Source organism: Ophidiomyces ophidiicola, assembly GCF_022830035.1.
Source record: "Ophidiomyces ophidiicola strain CBS 122913 chromosome Unknown scaffold_20, whole genome shotgun sequence".
NCBI classification, from domain to species: Eukaryota; Fungi; Ascomycota; class Eurotiomycetes; order Onygenales; family Onygenaceae; genus Ophidiomyces; species Ophidiomyces ophidiicola.
In genome coordinates this window covers 220,603-235,318 of record NW_026054660.1, presented here as the reverse complement: position 1 = coordinate 235,318, position 14,716 = coordinate 220,603, and the positions used below count along the sequence as shown (strand labels likewise).

At 56.7% G+C, this 14,716-nt stretch overlaps 4 protein-coding genes across 4 annotated transcripts; all 4 read left to right on the top strand.

Annotated features, from left to right (window-relative positions):
- Positions 1 to 803: 803 nt before the first annotated feature.
- LOZ57_004708 (uncharacterized protein) lies at positions 804 to 2,888 on the top strand (the record flags this gene model as incomplete). Its single annotated transcript, XM_049253749.1, has 1 exon — positions 804 to 2,888. One exon carries the CDS (start codon positions 804 to 806, stop codon positions 2,886 to 2,888), a length of 2,085 nt encoding a protein of 694 aa, XP_049107313.1.
- A 2,354-nt stretch (positions 2,889 to 5,242) lies between these two features.
- On the top strand, positions 5,243 to 6,169 carry NRG1 (transcriptional repressor; the record flags this gene model as incomplete). The annotated part of the gene is made up of 1 exon (XM_049253748.1): positions 5,243 to 6,169. One exon carries the CDS (start codon positions 5,243 to 5,245, stop codon positions 6,167 to 6,169), a length of 927 nt encoding a protein of 308 aa, XP_049107312.1.
- A 4,599-nt stretch (positions 6,170 to 10,768) lies between these two features.
- On the top strand, positions 10,769 to 11,854 carry LOZ57_004706 (uncharacterized protein; the record flags this gene model as incomplete). The annotated part of the gene is made up of 1 exon (XM_049253747.1): positions 10,769 to 11,854. The coding sequence occupies one exon, from the start codon at positions 10,769 to 10,771 to the stop codon at positions 11,852 to 11,854; it is 1,086 nt and encodes a 361-aa protein (XP_049107311.1).
- Positions 11,855 to 12,612: 758 nt separating this feature from the next.
- LOZ57_004705 (uncharacterized protein) lies at positions 12,613 to 14,616 on the top strand (the record flags this gene model as incomplete). Its single annotated transcript, XM_049253746.1, has 5 exons — positions 12,613 to 12,955; positions 13,076 to 13,835; positions 13,890 to 14,112; positions 14,184 to 14,287; positions 14,361 to 14,616. The coding sequence occupies 5 exons, from the start codon at positions 12,613 to 12,615 to the stop codon at positions 14,614 to 14,616; spliced, it is 1,686 nt and encodes a 561-aa protein (XP_049107310.1).
- Positions 14,617 to 14,716: the final 100 nt, after the last annotated feature.

Sequence of the window (14,716 nt, the reverse complement as noted above, 5' to 3'; positions counted from 1 at the left end):
GCCTGCCGCGCCCTCCACCCGCATCCTCCGCTTCCAGCACGCCAGGGGTTCGTGCTGGGCCCGCCGGCTCGCGCGTTATTTGCTCGGCGGTTTCGGAGTTGATCAGCCCAGACAAGTGGAAACAGAGACGCCGTTGTTTCAGGCGCTGCGAGTCTCTCCCCTTCCCGCCCCCCCTCTCTTCGCCTAACCAACTAACTAACTGCCTTCTCTTTTGCAAAGAGAGACAGAGAGAGAGAGAGAGGGAGAGGTTGGATTCAATTCAGACTCTGTGGCCTAGAGGCACGCTCATTATTCGCTCCTTACCGTGCTCCGCCGGCCTTGATGCGGCCGCTTCTCTTCGCATCGTCCGATCGCTTGCTCTCCTGGGTTGAGAGACCGTTATTCCTCCTCCGAACCACCGCCGGCACCGCCCACACCCTCTGAGCTCTGGCATCTCGCGTCCGCCGTGCCGGCATCCTCACCCATCACCAGTCACTCGTTACGTTCGCACAGAATCCCCAGCAGCCCGTGCTATATCGCCCGCAATCGTGCTCATCCTCCTCCTTCCTCCTCGCCGGCAGATCACCACCACCCCCCCCCCCCGCGACATAAACCTCCCCAGGGATGCGACGAGTTTTATCCCCTCAGCATAAGCGATTGAGCCCGCGTTTCGCCAAAACCCCACAAAAAGTTCTCTTTGTTTTCTGGCTTTGCTGACGCGGTAACTATGCCCTGCCTTTCTTTTCTGCTCGCTGAGAGTTGCTCATTGACGCGGACCTGCAGTTCTCCTGCTGTAGTCGTCGATCGACGGCTTAATCGATGCCATGTCCCTCCCCGCGCCTCCGGTCGACCTCGTCGGCCATTGCTCTATCATCCATAATAATACCCTCTACGTCTATACCCCCGCTGCTTTCCTGTCCCTGCCGTTAAAGCGAGATGCGAAGTGGAAAACGCTGCCCATGGGCCAGGTGGTGGAGGGCGCTGCCTGTGTCAGGGGCAGTGTTGACGGCAACCCTAACAATCTAGGCCTCTACCTCGTGGGTGGGAAGAGCAAGTCTCCAGACTATCTCGGTCTACAGCGATATTCGTTTGCGGATCAGAAGTGGGAGTCCATCATTCCTGTCTCGAAAGACGTCCAAAACCGCGTCAACCACGCCGCCATTTATATCAACGCCTCCGCATCCCTTCTTGTCTATGCCGGTTCGCAAGCCGAAGATTCAAACCCCTCGACACAGTCGTTCCTGATATCCGTTACGCCTCCACACAACGTGCGGTCCTTTAACTCCTACGTGCCTCCCGCATTCCGTCCTATCCTTTTACCATGGAGTGAAGACAAAGCCGTTATGGTTGGTGGCGGTCCTGGAAATACAAAAGTTTTCTCCTTCAACGCAGAACAAGGGTGGCAGGATACAGGTGCCAACCTCGCGAAACCCTTACCTGAGATGTCCAAAGTGCGATGCGCCATGGTTTTAGGCAATGACGGCAGCAAGGTCCTGGAAGTGTTCGACATGAGCGTCTCTCCGAACGCCGTTAGTAGGTATACCATGGTAACACCGGGAGGCACCCCGGCGCCGCCTGGTCAAGAGGTCGGAATCGCCAGGCCGAAACGCCGCAAAAGGGAGCTTACTCTGGCCAGCTACCCTTCGTATAACGGCACGTTCGCCCCCAAGACGACGCGCAGTGAGTACTCGCTTGCGCAGGATGCAAACGGCCTTGTTGTCATCTCGGGAGGCAACAAACAGGATCCAATCGCGCTCTTCGACCAATCTCGAAACAGTTGGCTCAATACCACTGATTTCTTTGTAGATTCGGTCAAAGCAGCGCAGGTCACGCCCACGCCAACGGGCACCTCCGATGGACGCACGGGGATGATCACAGACATCGTGGTTCCAACGACAACAGGTTCCGCCGCCGCTGCTGGGTCCAACCGACGGACTCTAACGATAATCGGCGCGACTCTAGGGGCACTCCTAGGCCTGGCTGCTCTCCTGATCATCGTCCTTCTGCTGCTTGGGTGGAAGAGGCGCAGGGGCAAGTATCCTAGCGACGAGAAGAGTGAGCATCGGTTGAGTGATGGCGACCAGTTCGACTTCCAGGACCAAGGCATGCAACCCCTGACGCGGAGTGTGCAGCCCATGGCACGGGGCCCGGTTCCATCCTCCGATAGCTGGGCCCTTGTCACCGGCAAAGCAGACGACCTATCTAAACCGGCGACGACGTTCGATGACATGTTGACTGGCAAGCCTAGCAAGGGAGGCAGCCCGCTCCGAAACGTGGAAACGGTTCCAACGTCCGAGACCAAACCGACGTTAGGAGTGCCGCTCCCTAGTGACGGGAGCCAACGGCTCACGGACGAAGGGTGGAGCAAGTATTTCCAGAGCGACACGGCGTCGGGATACAACAATAACAACTACCCCAACGGGCTGCGGTCCACGACGTCGTCGCAGGACTCGAAATCCGACTACCACGGGACGTCGTGGGGTGGCGTGGGCGACTTCAAAGCCGGGCCGCCGCCGGGGCGAGAACAACCGCACCCGCTGGGCCAGGTGGCGTCGGGCAGCCCCAGCACGGAGCATGTGCCGACGTTCGGCAGCCTGGCGGCGACGAACAGCATGCGGGCGAAGATCTCGAGCGGCGACTCAATCAGCATCGCGTCGGACGAGTATGACTTTGAGCAGGCGGTGGCGGAGGTCGGGGGCCGCAGCACGGTCGACGACCGCGTGGCCAGCAGCACGTACTCGGCCAGCCTGTACGTGCCGCACGACTCGAGCTCGTTTGTGCTCCCGAGCGACACGGACCGCTGGACGCGCGACGGCGGCGAGTCGATGGTGTCCAACGCGCGCACGACCGGCCCGCCGCCGCTCATCAGCTCGGACATCAGCTGGCTGAACCTTGGGAAGAAACGGTGAACGACGGACGCGTTCTCTCTCGCGGGCCAAGCCAAGCGTGAGGTTCTGTGCAAGATCATCATCGTCAACTATCTCTCTTCTTCGTCTTCTTCCGCCTGGGCACACGAAGGGCAGCCTTGTGGACTGCTTTCGTCCGCCCCAGGCTTGCATCATGCTCGTGGTCTTCTCCTCTCGGCTATCCTGCCGTACTACATCGTATTTGCAGAGAGAGAAGCACCAAAAATAAAAATACCCTCGACACCCGCATTATTCCCCTCGTGGCCGTTCTTCGGCCTCGCGCATCGCCCTTGCACGGCATGCGCGCCCTTGTACACACATCAAAATGATATCGGTGCCATTTCGGAACGGAGCGAGTCAGAAAGAGACTCGGCCGTATCGTACTAATAATACCTACATTCTACGACCTGGTGCCACACGTTGGTATGCAGGTTTGTCGTGTGGACTGTGGTTTTTTGGCTGACTGTTCGAGCTGGTTGCCTCATCGCGTGTTTGTCCTGCTTTACATTAGCCTGTGCGGATTTGATCTCTCTTTTTTTATTTTTTTTTTAACTTTTTGATGGATGTCTTTGAAGCAGGCAATCAATCTCCGAGCGAATCACCCCCTTTTTTCTTTTTTCTTCTTTACTCTCTTTGACTCGATCTTGTAAGGCAAATAATTCGCAGCGCGATATGAAAGGATATACCCGGAAACGTTGGTCTGGCTAATAAATGGGGGGGTCATGGATGAGGGGACTCAGACTCAACGTTTCATGCATACAGTTCTAGGATTTGCGATTTCTTTTTTTTTTTTTCTTACTGTCTCTCTCGCTCTCTACATTATTGCTTCCCGTTGTGTATATCATTTCCTCCGGGCGAGACTAACTATCCCATCAGCTCCGTCCCCCCTCCCTTTTTTTCTTTTTCTTTTTTTTTTTTCTCTCATTTGCCGGCGCGACAGGCGAGTTGCTCCCGCCCGCATACTTCTAGCTCAGAGAAATCCAATCCCAGCGTGATGCACAACAGCTCTTGGGCCCTGCCCGACATGGGGCGTGTTCTTTCTTTTCTCCCCACGTAGTTAACTAGCCAACGAAGTAAATCTCGCCGGAGTAAAAGTAAAGCATTCCCGGGAGGTAACTCACTAGTCAGAGAAGGAAGGGCTCCGCGAGAACAAGCGCACGCAGCCTGTGTAGCAGGCAGGCCGAATTGGATTGGCGTTCGGGCAGACGGGGCGTGGCACGCGGGCGAGAACGCGTTCTCGTTGCGGACCGGGCCGGCCGGTCGAGCGAGCGTGGTTTGATTGTGTGTCTCGTCTTGTTCTTCTTCTGCTGCTTCGTCTTCTTCGTTGTGGACACGAAGGCCAGGCGCTGCCTCCAGCCGTTTCGTCGTCGGGCGGGCGTTAGACGCGACGGGGGGCTTAATAACTGGCTGGCTGGCTGGGCTTGGCCATGGCAGATGAGAAGAGACGTCCCTGCATCGAACCAGCCCGCAGAACCGGGCTGGCTGGCTCTCCCGCGCATCCGACGACGGGCTCAGGGCCTTGTTCTGTGCGTGCGTGCGTGCGCGCCGGCTGCGAGATCGCGATCCCGCCCGCGGGTTGCGGTGCCCGCCTTCAGCCTGACGCCGCCGCCCCCTGAGCCAGCGGGCACAGCTCCCACGACGACGACGACGACGACGACGACGACAGCGGCGACATGAGCACGACGGACATGGTAGTTAGTTAAGCATGCAGGGCCAGCGAGCTGTTTCGGCGGGTGCCGCCGTTTCGCAGCGTGGCCTGGCCCTGGACCGACTAACTACCTGGGTAATATCACACTCCCCCCCAGCCCGCCGCCAGTCGCAGCCCTGGGCCCTGCGCGCGCGATGATCGCCCGTCCCCCCCTCGTGTGTGCTGCCGTTTGCTTTTTGCCTTTTGGCCGTCGTCGTGGTCGGGAGCGTCGTGGTCGGGCCCGCGCACCCGCACGCGTGCTCTCTCTCGGCTGGCCCGCCCTGCGTTCCGCCCGCCGGGGCCCCTGATAATTCGAGCCAAAAGGGTCTCCGCAGCGTGTCTTGGCCGCCGGGGGAGGGCGGAAGCAGAAGCAGAAGAAGAGAAAGAAGTAGAAGCAGCGAGAGCACCACGATATCGTGTTGCCAACCTGCTGTCTGCCTGCCCTGCTGCCCGCCCTCATTCTCTCCCCAAAAGAAACACAAGCTGCTGCTGCTGCCCGCGTTCTCGTGCGGTGCTGTTATAAGGCGCCGCGTGGTCGGCTGCGATGCGCCTGTCCGGCTGCGCTCCGTGACCGTCTCTATCTATACCCGTCGTTCAGTCTGTCCATCGTTAGTTTGTGTGATACCGCTCATCCACGCCTCTGCGCGCCCGCATGCCCTCGCGGTGCATCATGGACCACGACAACCACCACCACCACCTCGTCCAGCACCACAGCCGCCCCAAGCGGGTGTCCATCCTCAACAACGACGACAACCCGTCCTTCGCCGTGCCGCGCAGTGCGCCCAAAGCCAGGCCCGCGCCCGCCATCACCACCACCACCACCACCACCACCACCACTGACGACCGCCGCCAGCATCACCACCACCAACACCCGCAGCAGCACCACCATCACCATCACCACCACGCCCGCTCGGGCTCGACATACACCGACATCGACTCCTCGCCGCGCGCCTTCTACACCGAATCCCCGCCCGCCGCCGCCGCTCAGGCCCCCGCATACGCGCAGCTGCAGCCACACCCGTCGTCGTCGCCGTCACCACCCTCGCCCTTCAGCGCCAGAGGAGCACATCACACCCGTACCAGCACCAGCACCAGCACCACCACCAGCACCACCAAGCAGCAGCAGCAGCAGCAGCAGGGTCCTCCGCCGCCGCTGCCGCCGCCCAGCAAGAAGAACAAGTACCCCTGTCCCTACGCATCCTCGCACGCGTGCGCCGCGACCTTCACCACCTCGGGCCACGCCGCGCGCCACGGCAAGACGCACACGGGCGAGAAGAGCGTGCACTGCCCGGTCTGCAACAAGGCCTTCACGCGCAAGGACAACATGAAGCAGCACCAGCGCACCCACCGCGCCCTGGACCGCGACCTCACCCCGCCGCCGCCGCCGCCGCCCTCCACCACCACCACTACCACGACGTCGTCCTGGCCCACGTCCGGCTCCACTCCCCAGCCCAGGCCCGGTGCTGCTGCTGCTGGTGGTGGGTACGGCCAGGCGGACTTGGACTCGTCACCGACGTCCCTGAGATCGAGCAGTTGGTCGAGCGCACCGAAGAACCATGCTCGCCATGCCCCGTCGTCCAACTTCGAGTTAAATTGATTGAAAGGACGGAGCGGGGGAGGGTGGTATTTGCGAACAAGCATCGTGTTTTGAGTATGATTATTATTATTTCTCTTCATTTTGTTATTATATTACCTTTTTTTTCTTTCTCTGTTTGCCCTGTTATTACGGAGTACCATTTCTCTCTCTGCCTCTCCCTCTCTCGTTCTCTTTCCACTGATCAACATTTGACAGTTGAACGCCAGGCGTGTTTCTGTGGAAGGATGGCTGTTTCAGAAGATCCCTGGCACACCCTGCCTTTGATCACCAAATGATCCACAGGACAAGCCTTGTGTCAGCCCTCAAACCGCTTGTTTTGCTGTCATCATGAACGTTGTTTTTTTTTTTTTTTTTTCAAACCCCCCCCCCCCCTTTCCCCCCCCCCCCCCCCCCCCCACACCCCCCTTCCCTTCAATCTGGGTGTGCGTGCGTGTGACTTGCTTGTGTATATCTGGGGCACGTTTTGCGTTAGACGGAACAAAATGACTGCTATTTTTCTTTTCTTTTTCTTTTTATTTTCTTTCCGGGAAGAGGGCTGCTGTGGTACACGAGCATCCCCTGCTTATACTTGATTGTTTCTTTTTCTTCTTTCCTTTATTTCTTGGTAAATACCTCTTCTTTTCTTTTTTTTCTCTCTCTCTCTCTTCTTCCCCTTCTTCATATAGAACGATTATTGGCAAGATATTACCAAATATCACGAGATGACCCCCTGACTCGCACGCCAGCTCGGTTCGGTAGACGCATGCGGCGGCCTGAATAATTTTACAGCCCTGGTCCGGGGGGCAAACTTCAGTGAGGCCCTGAAGCCGCGTGATTGGCTGCAAGCTGTTACCATGATCACAGAGGAGGCCCGACTGGCTGTCAAGACGTATTATTTATTCCAAATCCATGACGCATGCTTTCTCTTTCGCTGCCGGGATGTGTGTGTGTGTGTGTTTCTGTGTGCGCCATCCTTTCAGCTCCTGAGCAGAATCCGGCCGTCTAGAACAAAAAAAAGGTAAAATAAGAAGAAAATAAGAAAAAATACCAAGAGTCCGGGCGCCCGTCTTCCATCATCGTACCCAACGGCGACGGGGTCGCGAACATAGCTCAAGAGTTGGAAATGACGGCCGGGCCTGTCCGTTGAGCTATTAGTTAGTTAGTTAGCTCGCCCAGCTAGTTTAAATTAACTAGTTTAGTTAGAGTAGTTGACTAGGGCCTACTCCGTAGAGTGCTTTTGCACCCCCTTCCTTCGGCTAAGTGGAGGCGCGCAAACTACTACAAGATGCAGCAGAGTGATCATTTTAGGTGGATCTTCGTTCTGGATGCGTCGGGAACCGGAGAGGTTGCCCTGCCGAGGCAGACACCCATGCAGTGTGGTGATGTAGTATCCGAAGTCAGATTTATACGGAGGCATCTAGATGAGAGTGGCACTTTTCTCTTTCCGCCTCTCTCTCTCTCTCTCTCTTTTTTTTCCCTTTGCGTGTAGGAGATCCCTGGCAGGGATCCCATTTGTATTCACGCAAATTTGGGTAATAAAAAGAATCATAATTTGGGGGTCTGGAAACGCAGGGGCCAACCACTTCTGACTGACTGACTTGTCTGGGGCCGTTTGAGGGCCAACCCCTGGAAAGGGACCCCCCAGGGACGTCAGCTGGCGTAACCAAATTTTAACGACGATGTGTGCGAAGAATGTTTCAAAACAAAAGTAGTTGGCTGGGTTGGGTTGCCGGGCTCTGGACCCTGCTGGCACCGGGAGCGTCATCTCAGGGAGCGGCCCTGGTAGGGCTGGCGGGCTGCCGCGATGATTTTCTTCTCTCCAGCTTCTTTTCTTTTTCCCGCTCTGGCTGGCCGCGGGCAGGGGTGCGAAGGGTGAGAGAGCGTGGGTGAAGGAGATCACGGGCGCAGGGCAGGGTTGTGTGCGTGTGAGGCCAACGGCCCGGCAGCGTGTAATTAAACGGCCAGCCGTGCTGCGGGCAACTCGTCGCATGGCAACCTTGCAGCGCACGACCACGCATGCCGGAGACCATCCGCGGGCTGGCGTGCTGTTGCATCGGGGGGGGGCGATGAATGATGGTTGGTGATGATGGTGGTGGTGGTGGTGGTGGTGGCGAGCGGCAACACGAGACGGGCAGCGGGCGTGGGCTCGGGCCAAAGCCAGACTGAGCGTGTCGCGGGCGGCGTGAGGGCGTCAGCTGGGCCGGGCAAGGTTGCAGCCGCGAGGTTCCAGGGAATCCAGGCTGGAGAGTGAGAGAGAGGATGGTGATGGCGATGGTGGTGAAGCCGCGATGCTTCTCGAGGCTCCGCGCCAAGCAGCACAGCCAAGCGCTGCCAACTTCTCGCTCTCGCTCTCGCTCTCTCTCGCCATCGCCATCGACTCGCCCTCCATCCTCCCTCTCTCTCTCTCTCTCTCTCCCTCATGGCTGCTGCCGGCTACTACCAGGACCACGCCCACCGCGCCCGCCCCGACGATCTCCCCATGGACGCCGATCCCGCCGCCGCCCCGAAACGCTCGCGACACTCCCGCTCCCACCCCGCGCGGGCCCGCGACGACGACTACTACGACCACGACGACGATGACACCCGCTACCACCACCACCGCACCAGCGGCCGTCGCCCGCACCGCCCGCGAGGTGAGTCCTGAAACGAGCAATAATAATAAGAACAAGGACAATATGAATGACTAACCGCCCCCTGGTACCCAGACGATCGCCGCCGCCGGTCGTATTCCAGCGCCTCGTCGCGCTCGCCCTCGCCCAAGCCGCCGCGCCGCAAGTCGCTCAGCGAGCAGGCCATGGCTGCCCTGGGCCTCGGCGACCCGGCCGGCGCCTCGTCCTCGCACCGCTCCAGCCGCCACCCGCGCCGCACCCGCAGCCGCGACCGGAGCTACGACGACGACGACCACTACTACGACGCCCGCCGTCCGCGTCACCGTGACCGCGACCGCGACCGCCGTGACCGCAGCAGAAGCTACTCGCGCTCGCCTGACCGCAATCGCGCCGGCCCCGGCAAGGACGTCAAGGCCGTGCTGACTGCAGCGCTGACCGCTGGTGCCGCCGAGGCCTACCGTGCCCGCAAAGCGCCCGGTGGCTGGACCGGCGAGAAAGGCCGGCGCGTGCTGACCGCGGCTATTGGCGCCGGTGGCATTGGCAAGCTGCTCGAAAGCGGCTCCGGCAAGAACGGTAGTTATCCCTTTCAATCCCGCCCTGACTAGTTTGCATCTCCTGATTGACGGCTCGTCCCAGATTCCCGTCGCGCAAGATCCGAAAGCCGCGGCCGTGGCGGCGGTGCCGCGGGGCTGGCCGGCCTCGCAACCACGGGCATGCTCGCCGCCGCCGGCAAGAAGGCCTTTGACCACTACTCGAAAACCCGCAACCGCTCGCCCAAGTCAGGCTACTCGAGCGACGTCAGCAACCAGGCCAACCGCCGCCACAAGAAGCGCAGCCAGAGCATGTCCGCCTATGTCACCAAGGGCTTGGCCGCCCTCGGCCTGTCCGACGAGCCGTCCGACAAGCACCGCTCCAAGCGCCAGCACCAGCACCGCCGCCGCTACGACGACGACCACGACGACTATTATGACGACTATTCCGATGCGAATCGGCCTCGTCGCCACGACAAATATGATAAATACGACAAACGTGATAGATATGAGAAGTCCCATAGGTATTAATTAATATGAGGCCTTTTTTGTGTCGTTGGGCGCATCTAGGCCCCCCAAATGCCCTGTATCAAGGAAGTTAACAACCCTAATGTCTTTTGTACTTGATGTCCCTCGCCTCTGGCAACGTTTTTTTTTTTATTAATGATTTTGTGTTTCTAACGGCCTACTTATGACCTTTTGTGGACTTGCTATTTTTTGACCGCTGTCAACGACCAAGAAGTTCCCCATGATGACGCTACGATTTTCCAAGAAATAACTGCCTGAACCCCTGATGACTAAGAAACATTTTTCTCCTTTACTATCTAATCATGAGCTTATGAACCCCATCTCGGCCTTTTTGCCCTCCACTTTTGATGTGATTTTCAGAAAATAAATATCAATTCAAGCTCACCTCCACGATGCAACTGATTTCGCAAAACTCTCTACGAATCCAGTCTAGACTTACTATGCCAGTGCCAGCTACGTTGAACTACTATCAAGGCGTCGTCACGCCCGGGCCACGCATAGACTTCAGCAGATTGTCCTTGGCAATCCTGGCTTTTCAGCCACCTGCAGGTTTCCTCTATTCAAGCATTCCAAGCCACATGGGCAAATGTAACCGACCCCGTTCGCAGACAACATGAATGCTATAAAGTGTCCAAACGCCTTGGATTTCTCTCTCTGCTTTTTCAAGGGGGGGGAGCTGCAAATCAAGGCATTATATTATTATAACTGCTGGCAGCACCACCACCACTTCATGTTGGCCCGTATAAAATGAAAATCCAAGGCAGAGACGGAGGAAAAGAATACACATCGTGGCATCATGCATTCCCAACCTGTTATTTCTGTGCTCTCCGTCAGGGTATATATATCTCCCAAGGGGTACACCCGTTACTCGAGACAGGATCCTCACATTAATACATTCCCTCCCTAACACATGCACACGCCCGGGTATGTGATACTAGTCTCTTTTCACCACCATGAAGCTTCTATCACTCTCACTCACACTCTGTCTCCTCGCCGGCGTGTCCCTCTCCACCCGGGAAGCGGACGTCGAGCAGGCCATCGCGATCTGGAAGGCCAACATCAACTCCGTCAACCGCTTCGAGTCTGACGGGGAGGGTACCAGCGCCGTCCGGGCCTCCAAGGACACGCTCAAACAACTCCGCATCCTCACAGACCGCCGCCGTCTCCGCAAGGAAGGCCAGCAGGCCGCCAAGCGCCTGCGGAACAATCTCCCGATCGAGGCCGCCAAGATGGAGGTTCTGGCGGGCCGCCGCAAGAATAATAATAATAATAATAATAGCAACAGCAAGAATGGCAAGGGCAAGAAGGAAGACGATACCTTCTTGAATTCACTCAAGCAGCTCCGCTGCGATTCAATCCTCCCGGACACTCAGACCCTGTGGCGCGCGGCGTCTCGTAAGGCACCCGCCGTGCCGGTGCCTAACATGTGTCGGAAGCCGGGCAACTCCAAGGATAAGAAGAAAGGCGGCGGTAAGGAGAAGGAGAAGGAGAAGGATCGTCAGCGAGTCAAAGACGACCGACAGGATAACAGACACAATGGTAAAGACCGTGATGACGGAAAGGGTCATCGTACCTGGGACGGCAAGCATGGGACAGATCACCATAATACTAATCTTAATAACAAGCGTGGTGGTCAAGAGTACCAGACCGAGGAATGGCGCAATCAACGCTGCCGCGAGGCGAAACGTCCCCAGAACAACAATGACAAAGATCGCCAGGACAAGGAATGGTATGACCAGCACTGCCACGATGGAAAGGAACACCAGGACGAGGAATGGCATCATGATGATGATAATGGCCATCATGACGGCAATGATAATGATCACGATGACGACCATGATCATGAAGGCCAGGACCATGATGGCAAGCAGCACGATGACCATGAGAAAGGCCACCGAGACGGCGTCCACACACACCCGGATGAGAAAGGCGGTCAGGGTGAGAAGGATCAGCACGAGCGGGGCCTGCACAGAGACCGCCGCGACGATTACGGCCACGGAAAGTCGCGGTGGTCAAAGCGACCGGAAGACAGACGCTGAAATCCAGTGCACTCGCGAATGCCTGGAGGGAGGCCGTCATCTTCTCAAGGTTGCGTTGTACATAGTGATAGAGTACTGTTTTTTGTTTTTGTTTTCGGCTATGGGAGCCTCTCGAATGTCGCTTATCAAAAAAAAAAAACAAAATAGTAGCTACTATGTAATGAAAATAGCGACAGATGAGAGTCGGCATGTCTCTAGTAGGCGTTGTGGACCGGACCTAGATAATAGATAATGGAACTGATAGAGGTGGTAGTCTTGTCTTATTCCGAGCTGTTGTCAACTCGTAGTTATGTAGCAGTGGCCTCCACGCAGCCTATGTCACAGAGGGCCGTTGTGCGCAGCCCTTGGCAGCGGAAAGTCCTCCTTGTCTGTGAAGCTCTTCTTGATACAAATCGCATGGCGCAGGATCATCATCCAATGGTTGGCGCTAGCTCGGCCCGCGGGTTTAGCAGCAACTAGCGTCGTCTCCTCTTGTTAGTTAGCGACGGGGTTTCCATCTGGGCCGGACGCTGCAGGGTGATGAGGTGCTTGCCGAGGTGGCCAGCGCTGCCTCGGAAAGCAATGCATGTTGCTCTGGTCCTCTCCCTTTGTTCTGCAGGCTTTGTGCTGCATGGAAGTCGTGTTTTGCGGAGGTTTCCACCTCGCCCCCAAGGCTTCTGTGGGATCCATCCTCCTCTTGAACTGTCGTTGAAGCACCGCCTCTATATCCATCTCACACATACGAATCAGGGCACATACGGAGTAACTACATCGCAACCATGGTGAAGAAATCTCCCTTTGCACCGATTTCAATCCCATCATGCAACCTCCTCTCGTTCCTTTTCCCCCCAGGCTCACAGCTGCATTCCGCCACCGATCCTATCTGGCTTGATGCTGCCAACCCTGCCCTTCAGCTCTCCACGGCCGCGGCCCTGAGTTGGATCAGACGTCTGAGCTTGAGCTTGGAAACCCTCCGGGATCATGCAGGAGCACAGGTCGTGAAGAGGGGCGAAGTGGTACTTATCCTTACGCCTAACCAGATATTCGTACCGGTGGCATATCTAGGCATTATCGGGTCCGGGAGAATATTTAGCGGCATTAACCCGGCATATAGCGTTGATGGTGAGTCCACTCCAAGGCCCGTCTAGGCCTTGGAAGCCCGAGAAGGATTTTGTGAAGATCTTCGGCCTATTCTTATTACTATACGTATTGAGCTGTTTTGTGTCTGACCCACGCCTGCAGAAGTGGTATATCAAATGAGCAACACCGAGGCCAGACTCGTTCTCGTTCATCCTTCTTTAATTGATACGGCACTCACGGCGGCAAAGCGAGCTGGTATACCTGCCGATCGGTTGTTCCAGTTCTCAGAAACTGAGGTCAGTGCGCGAGATGGAGTCCGTGACTGGCGTGACTTGCTAGCAGATCCTGAGGAAGCGCGTAACTACCAATGGCCGGAGCTGAGTCCCACTGAAGCGGTGGAGACAATTGCAACGATCAACTATTCTTCTGGCACCACGGGCCTTCCCAAGGGCGTCTGCGTAAGTCACCGGAATTTGATTGCGAATGTCTCGCAAGCGGATTTTACACGCGATGTCTTGAAACAATATGGCCCTGAAGGGCCCCCCAGGCACAAATGGCTGGGCTTTCTGCCGCTATATCACGCATACGGGCAAATGGTAACCATTCTTCTTGCAGTTCATCTTCAATTCCCTGTATATGTGATGAAGAAATTCGTGTTTGAAGACTTCCTCCAAGCCATCCAAGATTATAAAATTACACATCTCCACCTAGTGCCGCCAATCATGGTGATGCTAAGCAAACGGCCAGAGACAGCCAAGTATGACATGAGCAGCGTGCTCGAAATATCCTGCGGGGCCGCCCCACTGTCGCGTGAGCTGCAGAATGAAGTAGCCAGGAAATATGGAGTAACCGTCAAACAAGGATGGGGCATGACGGAGGTCACCACGGGCGCCATGCGAGTCCCCGCCTGCTTGAAAGACCAGTATGGATGACCCCAAACGAAATTTGACTGTTTTAGCTCTAACTCGGTGCCTAGAACTGGCAGCGCTGGGGTGCTTGACCCAAACTGCGAGTGCAAGCTTCTAGACGACCACGGAAATGAAGTCGCCGACGGGGAGCCCGGGGAAATGTACATCCGGGCGCCTAATGTCGCCATGAGATATTGGAAAAATGAAGAAGCCACCAAAGAAACCATGCTGCCGGATGGCTGGCTTCGGACTGGAGATATTGCAGTCTCGCGCGGAGACTGGTTCTGGATTGTAGACAGGAAAAAGGCGTGTAGTCTTTCCCTGCATCCCTAGCGCCCATAGACTAACACTGTGAGAGCTAGGAGCTTATCAAGGTTAACGCGCTCCAAGTGGCGCCAGCAGAGCTGAAAGCCGTCTTACTGGAACATGATGACATTGCCGATGCTGCTGTCGTAGGATTGACACTGTAAGTCTGGCTCTTACTTAGAGTTCCGGGCATCGCCTTGGACAGCGACGAATGCTAAATTTATTGTCCACAGAAATGATGAAGAATTTCCACGTGCATACGTGGTACTCAAAGAAGCTGCGAAACAGCGCCAGAATCCTCCAACTCGAGGGCAGATTCAGGAGTGGATCAAACCCCGCGTTGCCAGACACAAGTGGCTAACGGGTGGTGTTGAGCTCATAGACGAGGTGCCCAAGCTGCCTAGTGGCAAGATTGTGCGGAAGCTGATGAGGGAATGGGCAAAAAGGGACGCATCTAAGCTTCAGGGGCTGCGTAGAGCAAAATTGTAGACGTGAAGTTGATACTCTGATGTTCTCCCAAATAGGGAGTGACGTCACCTGACTACCCGGGTAGCTTAGCCAGCATCGTCACAGCTCCATCATTTGATGA